We start from the raw sequence: 18,707 nt of genomic DNA on the forward strand, positions 1-18,707 counted from the left end.
ATCAGCCTCAGTAAATAGGTTAAGTTCATAAGCTGTATACGATTCAGCCATAGTATGCAAGAAGAGGCTGTAATGGCCTCGTTATGTTATCACACCGGCTGCATGCAAATAGTTAATGTAACAGGAGCAGAATTCGTACTCATGCATGACTTAATCATAAAATTGTTTCACAGGTTCTCAATGGACCTGTACATTTTTTCTGGAGGAGGCATAATAAGTAAAGTACATGCTTTAACGAGTGTTTGCAGCTCCAACTGATCAACAAACAGTAACTGTACAAATGCGAACCACAACTTACTCACACAAACTTGTTTCTACAACCAAGAAAGTGCATCGCAAAAGCCATTGCTGTAGCGCGTCACAAAGTCACTGGCAACCTTCCTTCTTCTTCAGTATACAGATAGAAACATAATCAAGGAAGACACCCTAAAGTTTATTTAGACCAACAGAAAAAAAAAAGCAGGGCAACAACAAGCATATGGGAATCCACCGAGTTGACTGTTACCGTTTCATTTCATTCCATTTCATTCCATGCAAGTGGCGATTGGCGGCCTTTCTTTTAAAATCAATCCTATCAATGCACACTAGTTCTATGCTTTATACGATGCTCCTGCCGACTGCACCTGGAAGCACCAATATGACCGGAAAGCACAAGAAACTGGTTTGAAGCTAGCCACCAACCACATGCCTGGTGGTGTCTGCACTGCTGAGCACCCAGCGGGCGTGTCCTGTAGAGAGTCGTCAAACCATGCCAGCACATTGGCGGCCTTCACTTTTAAACTGTGCCGACAAGGAGGGCTCGTGATGGACGTATGCTGATAAGCTTGAAGGGAAAACAGGCGGGGTTTTCTCACGTATCACAAAATATATAGTGTTCGAGCAGCACTGGTGATGCCAACCCTGTTGAGAGTTCTTGAAAAAATGATGGCAGCAGGCTTGGAGCAAAGGGCTGATACTGAGGGCCAGAAGCAGCTCAGTCCCAGCAACTGAGGGAAAAGGAGATTTGTGGACAACTTAGTCAATGGATAGAGATCAAATTAAGGAAATGTTAATTTTGCAACAGCTGATAGCAAACAGCGGCCAATTTTAGTGAGCAAGTTAGTAATGCTAGTTGAAGTCATGCGGCTTCGCGAGATTCTCTGTTCAGGGTTGATAAAGGTTTGGGGGGCGAAAATTTTAGGGTATTTGAGGAATCGCAAGGACAGGTAAGAATTTTTCCGAGCAGGAATTTTCAAATAAATGTTATCAAACACTGGATCATATTGTTGTACTTGTATAATTATAACAATCTTAAAACTATAATGAAGAAGCCTAACCTTGACCATCTTAATGTTTTTCTAAAGTCCACAATGTGCGACATTAGTCCTACAAATGTCTGTTGGTCTCCGACTTGAGTGGGCTGAAATCACACTTCGAGTTCAATAACATTAAATTTAATGTTAGCACTAAGTCTTGAAAAGCTTGGCGCAGCGAAGCTTGGGCCTTGTCACCACTAGTAATTGCGACTGACCGGCTCGTTGAGCTTTGTAATGCACAACATCCTCCTCGGGAGTACGCACTTTCTCAGGAGACCCAATGAATTCCTGGCCGTGATTGGGAGCAGCCAGGCTATTCATGCACTAGGCAGTGGAGGTTTCATGCGATGGCTGGTGTATGTGGCTTGCTTGCTTTCCGTTTCTTTATATTCTTTCCCGGCTTTTTTTTCTTTTTCTTTCTGCATTTTTTCATTCCATTCACTTTCCTTTCCCACTCTTTTGCTTAAACTCTGCTATGCTCTGCTAGCGTGAGCACAGAGTGGTTGGGAGGCTCGCCTTCGGGTAAAAGTTACGAGTTCCGAACTTTTTTGTTTCGCAATTATATTTCTCGCTCCCTCTCGCTATTTGTTTCTCTATCTCAACTATCAGGATTATTACAGGCCGTGCCGTAGCGGTAAGTAGAAGGATTTACCCAAATTCTGTGGCACGCGCCCCCTTACGATGATGATAGAGGCGGGGTTGACATATAACGGCCGGCTTACAGTTTCACAGTTAAAATACGTGTAATAGAAGCTCTCACTGAAGCACAGGTTCCGCGGCCAGGATATAAAACCGCAACCGTAACCTACGGCACCACTCGGAGACCACGACTGGTCTGCCCCTAGGCCATCCTTTGTGGCACCCTTTTGCTACTGCATTTGGTGCCTTAATGGAACACACATACTGCTGTATTAGTCACTGCTAATACACATATGTATTAGCAGTGACTAATTTATCACAAATATCAGCACTGATTTGATTTAAATTAAGAAGTCTTGCAGCTTCCTTAATGCAAAAACGGCGGCAAGTTGATTCTCTTTTTTAGCAGGGGTGGGTGAATATACGAAATTTTGAATATGTGTCTAATAGCGCTTGCTATTTGATTTAATTCCCACTAGAATTTTACTATTTGAACTTCTAGAACTTCCCCAAAGAAAAAAATACAGTTAACATCTGATTGGCAGAGGCCCCTACTGATTTTCATTATGGTTCACCCTATCATATTCTCGTATTACAGCAAAGCTGCCTTTCAGGCTCTGCTGCAGTCGCAAATGTATTGACTCAAGGAAACGCTGGTTCAAACATGAAGATGATAGATGTGGAAAAGTTGGGGGCTCATTTAACGCTGTTCTGGACCTGAAATGTGGGCAAAGCGTCTGAAAAATGAGACGGCGAAAATTTTTATCATCTGAAATTTCAGATGTTTTTTTACATATACATCGACATCTACGAGGCAGATTTGGAATTTCAGACACGAAGGGAGCATTCGCTTGCCTGCACATCAGTTTGGCTTACACAGTAGGTGAAAGAGGAGGACAGGCTGAAGAAATAACATCTGTGCCTTTCACGTGTAAAGTGTTGTCGGCAACACTTTGGTTGCACCAAGTCATGTTCATAAATACAATTTAACGGTTGCATTGCCTCATTCTTGGTAAGACAACTATAAAACACGACCCCTCCAGCGCTTCATCAATCTAGCCAAAAGAAACACTTTCAAGTTGCCTTCTCACAAAAATATGTTTAGGAATCCTCTCCAACATTTTTTTTTCTGCAATTTTGCTGCAAAGAATTTGAAAAATATTCAATTTGATTTGCACTCACACTTAAATATTCAAATTCGCTTTGCACTCATATTTTGCTATTCATGCAGCTTAAGGGGGCAGCTCTTTGGGACCAAAAAGTGACAAAAAAATTTATTTTTCAAAATTGACATATTTGGTTTCTGCAAGTATTTTTCTATCTCTCCGCAAATTTTCACGCACCAGGAAGTAGTAATTTTTTTGTAATGTCATTTTAACTGTCCAGATTCTTGGTGCTGTTAACATGCAGAACCTGCAAAAAAGTGGGGAACCGACTTTGAGGCTTCTTTATAATTTGCCAGCACCTTTGTCTAAAGCTCTACTACCAATTTATGAGTGCCTTCATGAGGATTGCAAAACATGCGCACCATGATTGTTGCTTTTTGAAGAAACTGTGTGTTTTCAGTTTTTTCCATTTTTCTCAAAAAAGTAAATTTGAGACTATTCAATTTTGAGGCCTCAATATCTCTGCAGCTAGGGCAGGTACAACAATAATTCTCTTTGCAGTGGAAACCTGTATGTGTGTAGAATGCAAGTATGGGAGCAGAATTTAGAGCACATGCCTTTTTAATTAATTACTAATCAAAATTGTAACACGATTCCAACTGCTTTTGAAAATCTATAGTTCATTTTGCTGCAAAATAACCAATAAAGGCCCAAAAACAAGAACCTCTTCCATACTTTCACTCTTTAGTCATTAGTCTATGTTGGCATATCCTAAATATCACTTTTAATTAAGCACTTTTTTTTCTAGGGTGGCCTTAAACAATAGGAGGTGAACTTAAGTTATCTCTGGAACAAAGTGAGTCACAGGAAAACTAATTAAATATTTGAAATCATCAGAAAGAACTTCAAAACCCTGCAAAGTTTTATCAAGATCACTGAAGAAATAAAAAAAAAATGTCTAAGACCAGTCAGCCCACTTAACGAATTGAACGTTTGTTTTAAAGAAGAGGACGGCTTTGGGCTGCAGTTTGGGAATAGGTGAGGAAAGGATTATTGCGTGCACAGCATAAGCATATTAACTAACATCAGCCTATGTTTATTCGTTCAGTAGAGGTTCCACAGAGTCACTCGCGCCAGTTTGTCGACCTCTTCCACGCCACCTGAAACAGGCAACTTATACAAGCATAGGTCGCAAGTGTTTTTTGTGCTTTATCATTACATTTTAGCACAACGCCTAAACTTCTTAATCATGGCGTGGCAAGTGTAGGATGTGTGTTCTTCCTCGTGAGAAAGCGCAGCAAACCCAAATGAGATGGTGTAAATCTGCTCTGCGTAATTCTCGACAATGTGGGCATTGAGGAGAAGTGTTTTTAATTGCTTGTCTGGCTCCAATTCATTTGTCAAGTACATGTGGTGTGTAAGCTGCATTGGCCATAACCTTGTTCAGAAAACAGTTAAAGAGATTACAAGAATGGGGAATATGCGGACATTTTTCTGACCCTGGGCCACACTGGCGCAGATGGCGGAAACGAAGCCGCTCATGTGGTCGACGTGCAAGCGGGTGGGCTTGGGTATTCATTCATTACCACACACCCCCGTTCGTTGCCAAACCTGGTGAACCTTTTCAACCCCCTACCTGAAAATGTTGCGCGAAGGTTAATGTTGTACGAAGGTTCTCCTAGCAGAGTATTTATGCATTATATTCACATAAAAATGAAAACCGACAGTAAATGAAGGCTATTACAAGCTACACAAGCACCTCTGTTAGGTGCACTTACTCACCAGCAAGAGCTCTAATAAAAAATACAATTCAGCCCCTTGCCTGATTCTATATAAAACTATGAACTACCACCCTGCTGGTGCTTCATCAACCTAACCAAAAGACACTTTAATGTTGCTATTTCACGCAAATATGCTTAGAAATCCTCTCCGACATTTTTTTCTGTAATAATGCAGTGCGAGAGGTGCGGCATAGGATGCCGCACCTCTTGAAGCATGTCCCACAAGCTGGCGTGTTCCCTCCAATGGTTTCTGATCCCTCTGCATTGAGCTGCCAGTGCCTCCCTTCGTTGCAAAATAACCTAATACATGCAGAGGTATCTTCTTCTGAATGCTTTGCATTAAGCTCTCTATTTTAAAGCAAGTGTGATTTGCACTCACACACTCACCCATGAACAAAAATAAGTTTCTGGCATAACTGCTGTGCCAGGCCCAAATGCTTTGCCCCTAAACTCACCTTGGGCAGGCTTCTTATTTTCGCCTTCCCCGGGGTCTTCCACGTTTTCTGCTAACAGCTTTAGGTTCTGCGCGATCTGGCGGTGGAACTGTCAATGGCCCCTGTGGAGAATACACGCAACATCACTTGAGTTCATTGATTCTATTAAATGTACGCAGCGACACTTAGCCTGACCCCCGTGAAATGGGTACAGGCTGCTTAACGCACGACCCTGCAGAGCCCCAAGGAAGGAAGATAAAATTATTATTTTTCGAAAATGACATAGGCGTGAGCGAATATGTCGGATACCATGTCATCGCCACCACATATGGCGACAGAGCATATTTTGTAGTGAGTTCGCATATATAATGGTTTCGTGTGTCACTGAGCTAGTGCGCGCAGTATTTGTTCTCTCGTGAAGTGTAATTCATGTGCCACTGTTGTTATGAATGCTTATGTCAAGAGAAAATTATTCTGTGCAGTAAAGATAACTTCACTAAGTCCTTTTTATGAGCTCAAGGCCTGTGGCAAAGTACAGCAAATCAAGGGAGGTCTACAGCTATATGTCGACCAGGAAAGGTTTCATATGGGCGAAGCATGTGGAAATATCCAAATCTCAAAAACGAACTTTCAGACTAACTGACAGCACTTCGTGTGGATATACCTTATCCAACAACGGTCCCGAATACACATGCAATCGAGGCTTATTTATAAGCGATCTTAAAGCTAGAGAAATGGGATCACAGAAGCACATGAACTATAAGGAGCATACATTTTACATTCTAAGAAGGCATACAGAGCCTGTCTCACTTTTTTTTTTCTTATCCTAAACTTAGGGATACATATGTTTTTATTTTTGCATTTCTGAACAGTTGGTCGGTGATGAATTGAACTTGAATTCCACACTCCTGTTCATCTCTCGGTAAAGAACATTTTTCTTAAACGAAACATACCTTGTTCTTTCAGGTTCCCTTTAATGAGTCCACTGTACTACCACAAATGAAATGGACTTCCTCCAACATTACATAAAGGACTTCCTCCAACATTTAGTTTGCAACAAGTGCATAAATTCAGCAAAACTACAATCTTGTAAAGAACACTGAAAGGATAAATTATCAGACTTAAGAAATAAAATTTTCAATGCTTTTTACTGATATCAGGCAGCGAACATTAGGTCCACCCAGGCATTTTTATAATGAAACAAAATATATACCAAAACAATAGACTGGTGTTTTTTTTTTTTGGGGGGGGGGGGGGGGGGACGTCTTTGCCTGTAGAACATTGGACTAGAAGTTTCTTGGCAACAAAGGCTCAGTGCTGCCCAAGGTGCATGCCAATTGATCTTGTGCAATGTGGTGACTAATAATTACAGTCGGGGGCCCTATCCAGATCAGCCTTCTTTATTGGAATTTATTGTTATCGCTGCTGCATGATCCAATGAATGAGTACCAATTGTCATTATTAGCTCCAAAGCACTGACAATTTGTATATTATGACGAAAAGAAAGAAGTATGTTAGAAGTCCCGTACTCAAGAAAATGTTATTGCTGTTGTCATGATGAATTGTGACAATCTAACAGTTGTTCAATGATTGTCAACTCTCAAAACAGTGTGGGGTCATTGCTACTAAGGTGGATTTCAAAAAGGTTTCAAAATTTTGGACATTTCACATTTTAGCATACCCCTGCTTAGACACGATCTTATGTAAGGCACACTGAATTTTTTTTTTACTTTTGCATATTACAACTTAATAAGGTAATGGAGCACTGAACGCACCAAACCGTTTTCATGCATACATGTCTATTGCAGCACTGTATGTTTAGTCCAACTACAAAACAAGCTTAACAATCGTGGCATCGAAACCCCACCATAAATTAGTTTACAAAAAGATCTTGTATATTTTTAATGGGCCATGTTTACTTTTCTTGTTTTCAGCCTTTCCTAGCACACCACAGCTAGATGATGCAGACATCAACCGAATCACGATCAAGGGGCATGAATACAATGTGTGGATTGTGGATCGCAATTGTCTTGATCAGAATTAGGCCCGACCATCAGTGTAGGACTACTCTGATACCCCCCCCCCTCCCCCGTCCAAAATCTGCGATAACTCTCGTCAGACGCTGCATTGCAATGTACCTGAAGTCTATTTTTCGGAGGCCGGCCCCTCTTCCTGGTATACGCTTCCGCTACACTGGGGTCCTTTTCGGGTTGCAGCTGTTTGTCCTGTGAGGTGGTCCCAGATTGATGTCCAGAAGAATGCTCAGAAGACTTTTTGGAAGGGTGGGCAGGGTCCTGCTGCTCATTGGACTTTCGCTCAGAGAGCTGCATGAGCACTGCCAACGGGATGTCATCTTCGGTGACGTTCTTGAATGGCCTTTCTGGACACGAGTAGGTGCAGTGCAGCGTGCGCTCCTGTTTCGTCACAAATGCTTTCAAACACCTCTGGCATCTGCACAACACAGCCATTGGGGTATGAGCAATGTTGATTTTAAGAAATACATTAAGATTAATGGAAAAAGCTAGGGAGGCCAAGGACCCTTCCTTTGTTTGACACTGCACGACGAAAACCAACCAACAATGAAGCCAAGGAAAGCCTTTGCTTGGCCTCATTGCCTGCTGGTTTTCGTTGGGTACAATGAAAGTGAGCAGTGCAGCGATACGACTAGAAGAGGACCAAGGAAGCGAAAGAATGACAGATGAACACATCTTTGCCGTTCTTTCCTTTACCTGCATTCATCTGCTTAGGTGCTTCACACTAATGCTTTTTGCCTCAGGCAGTGCGCCGTGCTCCAAAGTGGGCTGCAAAAATTAGGCGCCTTCTTCTTCCTCTTCTAACCACTGCCAGCACCACTCCTCTAATCCACCATTTTCACTGTGTCATTCATTTGGTTATATTTGCCCAATGAGGGTGAATGAAAATAGTGAATGCATGTATATTCTCTAAAGCATTTCATTAAAAAAGACAGATGTGAATTTTGTGGCTACTCCGCAGAAATCTTACCGTAATTACTCGAATCTAACGCGCATCTTTTTTCCGGTTAAGCGAGTTCATAAATTGCATGCGTGTTAAAATCGAGTACGAACAAAAAAATTACGGTCAATCTATTGCCATCGGCAAATCCAAAATGGCCGCCCCCTACGTGCGTCGGCATGGCGCGTCGGCCATTTCTGCCTATGTGTTTCCCATGTGCGGCACTTCGTACGTGTGCTGAGGAGTTCGTCATCTAGTAGTGCATTAGCATCGACGGCGTGGAAGGGCCGACTATAAAAACTCTAGTGCACCACGATGCCGCTTTTAAAAGAAAAGTCATGGCGTGTGCAGAAACGGACGGAAATCGGGCCGCATCGCGGTCGTTCGGAGTTCCCGAAACGTGCGTGCGAGACCGGCGGAAACAAAAGCAGAAAATTCTCGACAGCAAAGCTTCACGCAAAGGCTTCAGTGGACCACAGCAGGGTCGGTTTCCGCAAATTAAAGAGCTGCTCGGCAAGTATGTGCTTGAGCCGCGAGCGGCACAGCGGCCCGTGACGACAGAACTGCTCCAAGTGCGGGCTATGCAATTAGTCTTGGAAAAAGGTCTAATGCAGAGTCAGTTTAAAGCGAGCAGGTGCTGGCTAACCGACTTTATTTAGAGGAAAGGCTTTTCCCTCTGAAGGGGAACATGCACATGCGAAAAGTTTTGCGGAGGAGTACGATGAAAAGCTTCACAGTTTTCAGAGGTTCGTCCTAAACTTGCGGCGCAACAACGGCTACCTGCTTGGGCAAATCGGGAATGCCCATCAGACGCCTCTTTACTTCGACATGCCTGGCACCACAACCGTCGAGAAGAAGGGGGCGAAGCAAGTTCGCGTGCTGACATCGGTCCACGGTAAAACTACCGTGACGGCAATGCTCTGTTACACGTCAGATGGGCACAAGCTTCGCCCGTACCTCATATTTAAATAGAATACGCTCCCGAAAGGAGTCGTTTTTTCGAGTGGTGTGATTGTGCAGGCCGGCGAGAAAAGTGGGTGCGCGTTGCAATCAATGTCTTACGTTTTTTTTTTTTTTCGCGGTGGAAATCAGGTGCGCGTTACAATCGAGGGCGCGGTAGAATCGAGTAAATACGGTAATTTCTATCCACGACCAAGCGAACCCCCCATATCTCAAAACATTTGTGGATTATCCGTGTGTGAATGTGCCGTACGCATCAAATTATCTTGATTATCCTTCATTGTAAAAAGGGCCTTCGCTTGGGATTTTACGGTTGTTCTGGTTGCATTGCTGAAAGGTGTGCACAGGTGCAAAAGAAGCGAGACGTACTTTCAGAGATGATGAAACTTCCCGGAGACTTTTGTAGCTAGGGGGGCAATCGTTGAAGTGGGATAACAGTGCACTCACCTGAAGGTATGAGCAAAGTTGATGTGTATGTTGAGACCGTTCGGTTTGTGAGTTTCGAACGAGCAGTGAGGGCACCGGAACATTGTGCATTTGTGGGTGGCAGCATCTTCGGCACCTTTCCGCAAGCTGACTCCGCAGGTCTTGCAGTGCCATATCCGCCCCATCCTGTCAATCTCAACTAGATTAAAAAAAAAAAAACAACAAGACAGACTTCTGTTGATTATCACACTAAAGTCTAAATACTCCCACCCATCCCTGCTTTTTTATTTATTTATATCTTTAGAGCAAGGCGAAGTAAAACAGCACTGTTACATGCACACAGCAGAGAAAAATACGGTATTAAAGAACACTTTATTGTGAAGAATCAAGCAACTGCAAAAGTTTTGAGCTCACTGTTCAATGAACAGGGAGACTATATTGCAACAGCCCACGACATCTAACAAAAACCTTGAATTTCACTCTTTTTAGTACATGGATGGTTGGTTGACAAATTAAACTCTATTGGTAAAATAAACATGGCATCACATACGATAAACACTCGCTTGAGTACAAACCTACATGCCGGACCTAACGACAAATCAGTAAAGCACACAGTGTAACGAGGTTGCACTTACTCTGCTCTTGCGTCTTCCTAGGCCGCCCTCGTTTGTGAGGACCATTAGTGTTCACCGGGGTTGTTGGCGGGGCTGGTGTCACTGGAGTTGGTGGTGCGGGAGCACCAGCATGCATCTGAAACATTCGAGGTAGGGTTTTCACACCAACCACTCTGCTTCCTGCTTAACTAATACTAAAACAGTCTACAACACTTAAATGCAACGGCTAGTCATATCTGCTAATTCCAGCTGGTGAACAAGACACAATAAGCTGCTATGCAATGTGGCAGCTATTAAAGAACTTCTAGTTTGCATTTCATTTTGTTTTTTTAGAATTCAAACTAGTTATCACAAAATAAAGCTTAAATGCATACAGTACCTAAATGCACTTGAGCCTAAATGCATTCAATGCGACTTTAACGAGAGATATGAGCACAGGCACAACGTAACCAGTATGAGAATGTACGCAATGACAAAACTATGAAGAAATATCCTGAACAAGAACTGCTCTTTATCAAGCAAATGGAGCCACGACCATAGTTGTCTATGACTTCACATGTACCCTTGCTAGCTTTGCACGCTTCTACTCTTTTCTGTAAGTCTTTGTTAAAAGCGAACTTGACATGTTAGCTAATGATTTAGGGTATTTTTTCATCACATCTATCATTATATCTATGTTATTGTTTGTGCTTCCATTCTAAAAAATTGTAGGAAATATTTTACTCTTTGGTATTGGCTGCAACAGATAGCAGAAAAGCTTAACATTTCCCCCCCCCCCCCTTTTTTTTTATTTTCCTCAAGAAAAAAATTTAAAATTTTGAGGGCAGCATATGCATACAGCCAGTCAACCAAAAATGTAGCCAATGTATTATTTTGATGCCAAAAGAAAGAGAACCCACGTCATAACCACAAAACAGGCAACCTCGTGCAACTTTCAGTTGATCCAAGCAGCATTGCTCCCTGCTGACTACTTGAGAGGGAGACAACTCATAGAAGGCTGAGAGGCAATGTAGGTGCTGCCTACAGTACCTGTGTTGTGTACTTTCCTCTGTCTTCGTTATATTTGCAGTGTGAAAACATATTGATAGTGAGTTAGCAACTAGCCCAAGCTACTGTTCTACATGTGCACCTAAATGGCTTTACCTCGGCCGAGTGATAAAATATCTATGTAGACAGAATTATAGTGTATGATTTCCGCAGCACATGTTCCCTTTCCTAAAACCCTAATCATACTAAAATCAGGATTGTTTGAATGCAACCAGGATTTCAAACCAGGATTGTTTGCATATGCTAGGGCAAACAGTACAAATGACCGCATAAGCGACACATCCTGTTCTTTTTCTCATCTCTTTGGTGTCTCCATATTGCTGCTCAGCATGCAAACTATTACTGCCTCGTTCATACCACTGTCTAAATAATCATTAAACGTCTGAAAACATGCACACTATCGACATGTTTGCACAGCACGAATTGGAGGAGGGCAGAGAGGGGAATACAACACAGGCGCTGCTCACAGGGCCTGTGCTGTGTCCTTTCCTCTGTCCTCGTTCCAGTTGGTGTAAGCATGTTGATAGTGAACCATGTGCACCTTTTGCTTGTGCTGTATAAGGGCAAGCATTGTAGGTAGCCGGACAGAGCATTCACTGCAACGATGAGAGAAGTGGACCTCCTTGTGTCTGATAAGGCTGGCCAGCAGGTACGAGGTGTAGGGACAGTACGGGCAACAGTACAGTCGCACGGGGCTCGAGGCCACTCCCGCAGAGAGCTGCTGCTGAGGCGACAGCTGGTTTGGCTGTGACTCGACGAGCTGCTGCAGCGGTGCCAACACGTTCTGCTGCCCCGCCAAAAGAGGGGCACTGGCCCCGCCGCTCTCGTTGCCCTTGCAGTTGCAAGAGTGGGCCGCCAGGGCCACCGGGTGGGTGAACACGACGCAGCACTGAGAGCACATGAGCGCTGCGCAGACACATAAGTGAACATCACTTACATCAATGCTTCCAAGCATCTTTTCCTGGGATGCAGCTTTTGTGTCTTGAACATTTACCTTCTCACTTATGAAAGAGCAAAATATAAGCAAATGTGGAGTGCCATAAACCGTACCGCAGCATTGAATGCAGAAGTGAAATGGGTTACACTCGCTCCTGAAGGGGTTATACTTCTCTGATTTTGGTATGTCGTGCTACAAAAGAAACATTTTGCTAATCGGAAAATCGCTCCTGATCCTATTTTGGCTGTCACATCCTTTATGATGTGACATGCATTTATGGTCACTATCACTTACTCGACCTTAATAGTTAGCGGAGAGCCCTTCACTTCAAGCACGAGCATAGCTGCCTAGGCATGCTGTCATTAGCATGTTTCTCTATGCAACTGCTCCTTCCATTAATGATTGGTCACCGTGGGCAATGCAGCTGCTCACAGATGGCTCAGCGTAACTTCCCTTCAGTGAAAAACTTAGCTTCCATCATTACTGCTGGAGCAGACACAATGAACCTTGTGAGCCGAGGACATGCTGGTATTTCATCGAGATATTTACTGCTGAAGCCACGATCAGGAGTCCACCATTTCAAGCAGAGTTTTGCTGGGTTTTTGGGGTAGCAAGTCTGCTCATAATGCTTCTTACGCCATCTAAACAAGAGCTCTGTTTAGGCATTGCACTGACAATTTTGCAGAGAATTTGTGTAGCTTGTGGATGCTGCCCCATATAACGCAGCAAGCGACTCTTTATCACATGGAACTTGCTTCAGCGTTAGCATGCCTCTGTAATGCTTTCTGCACATAACTATTCAAGCCTAGACTTTCCTGTCACTTGGATACTATTAACTCCTGCATTTTCGTGGCAACTCAACACAATTGCACAAAAAAAAGTTAAAAGAAAAGGTATTGTTGTAGCACCTAGGTGGTATAGTGCGCATCTTGGTCACATTCGAGTCAAGGCGACTTACCTCCAAATGGCTCTTGCGAGCCCCTGCCTGGCAGCAAGAGGTTCTCTTGAATGTGGATGTCTGGAAACTCGGAATGCTTGAGACCATGTGCTGCCAGTAGACTCAGTCGGTGGAACATAGCGTTGCACAATGTGCATGTGTACCTCGAGTGGTGGTCCTCCAGCACTGCACATATTGAGCCAAGAGATAAGGCTGCTGGAAAATTCCAGCCAACTGAGCAACTTGTGAACTGTTTACTCGCACAAACTGACAGTGAGAGGCATTGCCGCCTGTTGAGCAGAGGACTTTGTTATAGCAGAAGGAAGTACAGAGCTTATTGCCATGAACAGAGCTTGAAGGCAATATTAGCAATACTGCGATCAGAACTTTGGAACGATGAACAGCTGAGCTGGTTTGTAAGGATTCATTATAAAACAAGGCAAGCAGGTAAGCAGTGGCAGCAAAAGGGTTGAAATCTATTTTCTCGTTAGTGCCCCTTTGAAATGTCATCCAGAAGTAGCCACTACCAGCTCTCACCTGGCACCACGTAGGTGGGTGTATTGATTACGCAGAGGGTGCCGTTATTGTTCGCCAGAATGGGAGTCGTCTGTGGCGACAAGTAGGCAGTGTACGGCGACGTGCTGTTGATGGCAGCCAGGGGCTCCAGCGGCAAACTGGACCCGTGCAGCTGCAGGTGCTGTAGCAGGACGTTTTCATTCGGGAACGTGTGGTTGCAGTGGCCACACCGCAATGACGGCTTGATGTGTAACTGAAAATGAAAAGGAAGAGCCGGTCGTTCCATTGCTCACTAAAATGGACTACAAGAGCAGAATGACATAGGGAGGGGGATGAGCCAGTTTCATAGAGTCCGCTGTTAATGCCAACATCTAACCAGCAAAAAGAGACCTATATGAAAAAACAATCTCACTTTTTTGCAGGGAAGAAGTGGTTCACACAATGAAATGGGTGTACATGTAACAAAATTTTAAATAACCATGCAAAAAATTCTTTGCCAGTCGTCGAAGTGATGTATCACCGTAGTTATATTGTATAGTTGTAGTTTTCCAGAGTTTGTTCCAGGATGCGTCCAAGAAATGTAATTTTTGCCTTGAAGGACTCACTCTTTTTAAAATTCACTTTCAGTTGAGCTCTGCTCAGTGCGATCAATACAGCCGTCAAATGTTGAGCGTGAGAAGTCTCGTATTTTGAATAGACTAAAATATCGTCAACATAGACATTACAAAATGCTCGAAGGTAAGGTTTCAATATGCCATTCATCATCTTTTGAAACCAGGCAGCACTGTTCTTCCACCCGAAAGGTAAGCGATTGCATTCATATACATCAAAGGGAGTGACAAAGGCTGTGTACATTTTGTATTCTTCTTCGAGGGGTATCTGCCAAAATCCTTTGCAAAGATCTATTCGGGAGAAAACATTGCAGCCTCCCATTTCCTCAGTTATTTCGATCTTTAGCATCAGGGAAGGAAATAAATCTGTTTGGCAATTCAAGACTCAGTAGTCTGTACATAGTCTCAAAGATCCATCTTTTTTGGGAGCCAGTGTAATTGGTAAGGCGAACGTGGACACCGATGGCTGTATAATGCCAGCATCTAACATACTTTGGAACTCGCTTTTCAACTAACCTTTCTTCTCGTGTGACATGCTGTAAGGCTTTCTCCTGATTGGTGTAACATCTTTCAGCTTGAAAGAAACCGAAAATTTTGTTGTTGCCGGTGGGTAGTTGCTTAAGCAGACAAGTTCGGGAATTTGCAGCGGACCTAATCTTTACATGTAATAAGGCGATCCGCCATGCTCAAGGAAGCACATGTCTCTTTTGCCACAGTCACTTCACCATTCCAATAAAGGTTTAACTTTAGGGTCTTCATATCAGGTCGGGAAAGTAAAAATTTGTAGGCACACCTTTTGACTACGAGAGCATCAATGTCAGCATTCTGGCCTTGAAAAGAGACACTTGTTCTCACCCATTCATCATAAATTTGTCTTGTCCCATCGGAGCTTCGTGCTTGTACTGATCTCCTTTGAATAATTTCTTTCCTTTTTACAAGTGCCTTATTTATGACGGACACAGATGCCCCACTATTCACTAGTGCATCAGCATCTTCACCATTCACCTTTAGTTTGATATATAAGAGATTAAGAGCCGTTAGAAAAACAGTTTCCAGTTTTGTCGTCACGTGGGACTGCGCACCCTCTTTTATTCATCTTGCTAGGAAGCGCAGCCACTATTACACAGAACACACAACACAAGCGCTTTTATTCGTTTTTTGTTTCAGCCTCGTCTGAGTGTGAAGAAGCCATATGCTCTTGGTGGTTACTGGCCTCGGAGATTACATTGATCACTCGGTTTCGTCCTTGCCAACTGCCAAAATCTCATGACCTCCAAGGTGCCTTCTCTTGATGGTAATCTGAACGGCTCAGATTCTGGGAATTCAGACCAACTAAGAGGTTCTTTAAAGAACCCAGAAGTTTCTCAATAGTTTTGGGCGATTGCACTAGTGCTTGTCTCTGGAGTTCCTTAAGAAGGACATGAATAATGAGCGGTACTATCGTGGACTCCGGAAGTTTCGGGCTTGCCATTTGAAGAAGCCGCCTTTTCTCATTAAAATATTCTAGGGGCTTTCCTGGTTGAAATTTGTAAAAAAATTGCTCAGTCCCACTTTTCAACGGGATTTTCGTCGAAAGCCGCCAGGAAACTCCTTTTCTACTCGTCCCATGTGTCGGTCTCATGTCCAGCAAAGTGAAGCTCATGCTACTTTCAAGCCAGTCCGGTAAGAAACTGACGCATGCTCCTGATGCGCTCACTGTATTCTTGCCAAGAGTTGTCTACACAAGCGTTTTCGTAGAACTTGATCCAGGTGTCCAGCTTTGTGCTTTCACTATCGAATGGATCAGGCTTTGCTGCCTCCTTGTTGAGTCTTTGCTGTGTCTGGACGACGGCAAGAAGACTGTCCCATGATTTGCTGCTGTCGCTCTGCGTACTGCTGCTGACGATAGAGGATTTCCATGAAGCATGAGTCAACGGAACAATCTTGTTTGCCTGGCAAAGCCCTTGACGACCTTTTCAAAAGTGGCCGCACAATGTATTCTTGAAACTCGGAGTACTTCAGTTTCAGCTTCACTGATAGTTGGTGGTCGAGCTCACCCAGTGTCTTCCCAGCTTTCTGAGCAACGAACTCATGCAGTCCGGAAGTCGTGATACCTTCAGACAATTTATACGTGTCTTCATCCACTTTGCACGTCGAAAAATACGACTTGCCACTTGAACTTCGGGATAAAGTCAAAGTTATCCGCATACTTACGTTTCTGATCCTGTTGAAGACTGCGCCAATATAACGTTCCAACATTGACTGTGACAGAAGATTTTATTCTTCTTTCTCTTCACCCGTCCCCCCACTAAAGCAGTTTTTCGTCGTCTTTTGGTCGCTACATCTTTCTACATAATTTTTTTGCAGTGCGGGTCCAATGCAATCACATGGTTCCAGTATGCTTACATTCTGCAAGCACAGCTGTGTGAACCAGTAGTTTAGACATTTGTATCCGGAGCATGGGAGGCTGAGGTTCAAATCCAGCTCCACCTAAAAATTTTATTCATTATTTCTTTGTGGTAATAATTGTCTAACGCAATAACAGATTGACGGTTTTCTCATTGCACTGGCGTGTAAAGACTTGTGCACATATGAAAAAAAAAAAAGATATTGTTCACTAGAATTCCTCGGAATGCAGAGCGTTCCTCTGATAGAAATGTACTTACATCTAGGTGTGCCCTAAATACAGTAGTCTGCTCAGTGGCAAAGCTGCAGAAGCAACAAGTGAGCAGGGACCGGGGTGGCTTCTCCTTGGGACATTCGTGCATCACCAGGTCACCGAGAGCAGGGAAGGTGCCCCGGCAGAGGGGACAAGGGTACTCCGTTCGCTCCTGAATCACCGGCGTCCCCGCTGGCACAGAAATGCAAGAGCAGTAGTCACTTTCACTGCCACGAAATGATGGGGCTGTAATCTGCAAAAGCCTGCTCACACACATCTGCAGCACTTACAGGCAACAACCTCACACAAAAAGTGACGTGGGAGACAGCTTCTCATAAATCCCACTTCTTGCAGTCATAAGAGTTTATTGAAGTTGCATTAGTTGGGCAAGGCGACACTTTTTTTTTTTTGTACCTGCCAAGCCGCCAAGTGTCGCAAAGGTAGGCAAACAAATATACAAACAAATAAACTTTGCTTAAGCAGAGTAATCTGCATGTATTCCTGTCAAATTTAAGCTGTTAATCGGTAGGAATCTACTAACTTGGTGTTCCTTCTCAAGTAGACCATACTGCGCTGACGTCGATACACAGTACTGACAACATGCATACATGGAATGCATACTTGTCTCGTACGTCATATGCGTACTGACGACAGCACATCTGTAAATACGTCAGTTATATGTGAGGAGCTTAATAATGGTGCGTACTCCAAAATTACGCTAATACATTCAGCATAAAATAATATCCCTAATCATGTTTTTCCTTTTTTTTTTCGTATGCCTGCGATACCACAGAGAACGCTGCTACTGCATGACGTCTACTGCGCATCGTTTAAGCGAGCATGACGTGTGAAGAAGCATGTGCTTACAGTTCGATATTGTAAGTAGATTCTCGAGCAGCTTCCCCCTGTCGATGACTTCGGAGTCCGGCGTCTCCAGCTGGGATTCGACGAACATCGCCGGACACAGCTCATCGTCGTCGTTACAGGAGGCGACGACCTCTGCAGCCTAGTGAGGAACAGAACATCGGTACGCAAGTCACAATCGTTGCAATGAACGGGCCGCACTGTTGTGTAGATTCAATGAACCGACTCGGGAATGCTTTAATCGCAGCGCATAAAGAAAGGCACAGAAGAAACTAAAGAACGCGCGATCGTTCGACCGTCCTCGTTTTCTTCCGACCCCGTGATGCGCTGCGATGCGCCAGTATTTCAACAAATGAACCCGAACACATACGTTACCGACTGTGGAAGATGAAAATTTTTTCTTCCGAGCGCGGGCAAAACGCTGGGAGAGGCGGGCAATGCAGCGCCTTGAGACGCCAACGAGTGATCGCGCAGAGAAGACGCGATCACACGGCCACGGCTTTCTTTGCGATCTCTTGCCGGTAATGCCGTGTTTTGATCTGCGAGCTATTCCAAGGAAGCGCGCGCTGAAGAAAAGCATCACGCGGGCGTACGGTGAAATGAACATCGAGCCTAACAGCGGGAGAACACGATCGCACAACTCCCGAGCCCGTCTAGCACGCCCATGAGCACGCTACCGCACAGAGAGAACGAACGCGTTAAAACGCTCGAATCAAACGCTCACCGCCATAATCCTACAGCCGTATAAACCGCGGTAAACATTCAAGTTTGTATGTGAGTATCCACATTTGAACTTTAGTCAAGCGAGATCGAACATGGAAGCGAACGAAGGACGGAAATGCACGAATTCACGTTTCCGGTTTTGTTTGGCGTTCTTCTTTTTTCTCTCTGCACTTCCCGCAAACTGAATGCACGTTAGAACAATATTG

At 43.9% G+C, this 18,707-nt stretch overlaps 1 protein-coding gene across 2 annotated transcripts; it reads right to left on the minus strand.

The window, feature by feature from the left end:
* Positions 1-412: 412 nt before the first annotated feature.
* LOC119171972 (uncharacterized) lies at positions 413-18,657 on the minus strand. 2 transcript variants are annotated; one of them, XM_037422890.2, is made up of 11 exons: positions 18,503-18,657; positions 17,782-17,920; positions 16,922-17,106; positions 13,687-13,918; positions 13,171-13,335; positions 11,817-12,181; positions 10,250-10,364; positions 9,636-9,813; positions 7,394-7,706; positions 5,277-5,377; positions 413-986 (listed from the first exon to the last, which is right to left on the minus strand). In XM_037422890.2, the coding sequence occupies exons 1-10, from the start codon at positions 18,506-18,508 to the stop codon at positions 5,291-5,293; spliced, it is 1,785 nt and encodes a 594-aa protein (XP_037278787.1). In that variant the 5' UTR covers positions 18,509-18,657; the 3' UTR covers positions 413-986; positions 5,277-5,290. The 2 variants fall into 2 exon arrangements, with proteins under 2 accessions (XP_037278787.1, XP_037278788.1); XM_037422891.2 differs by having other exon boundaries at positions 11,895-12,181; positions 18,503-18,656.
* Between the last annotated feature and the right edge of the window lie 50 nt (positions 18,658-18,707).

This window comes from Rhipicephalus microplus, chromosome 4 (assembly GCF_043290135.1).
Source record: "Rhipicephalus microplus isolate Deutch F79 chromosome 4, USDA_Rmic, whole genome shotgun sequence".
NCBI lineage: Eukaryota > Metazoa > Arthropoda > Arachnida > Ixodida > Ixodidae > Rhipicephalus > Rhipicephalus microplus.

Coding starts and splice junctions, on each gene's coding strand:
- LOC119171972 (XM_037422890.2), bottom strand. Junction 13,919..16,921: donor TATTTAGGGCACACCTAGAT/GTAAGTACATTT, acceptor TTTCATTTTCAG/TTACACATCAAGCCGTCATT. Junction 13,336..13,686: donor ACCCACCTACGTGGTGCCAG/GTGAGAGCTGGT, acceptor CAATATGTGCAG/TGCTGGAGGACCACCACTCG.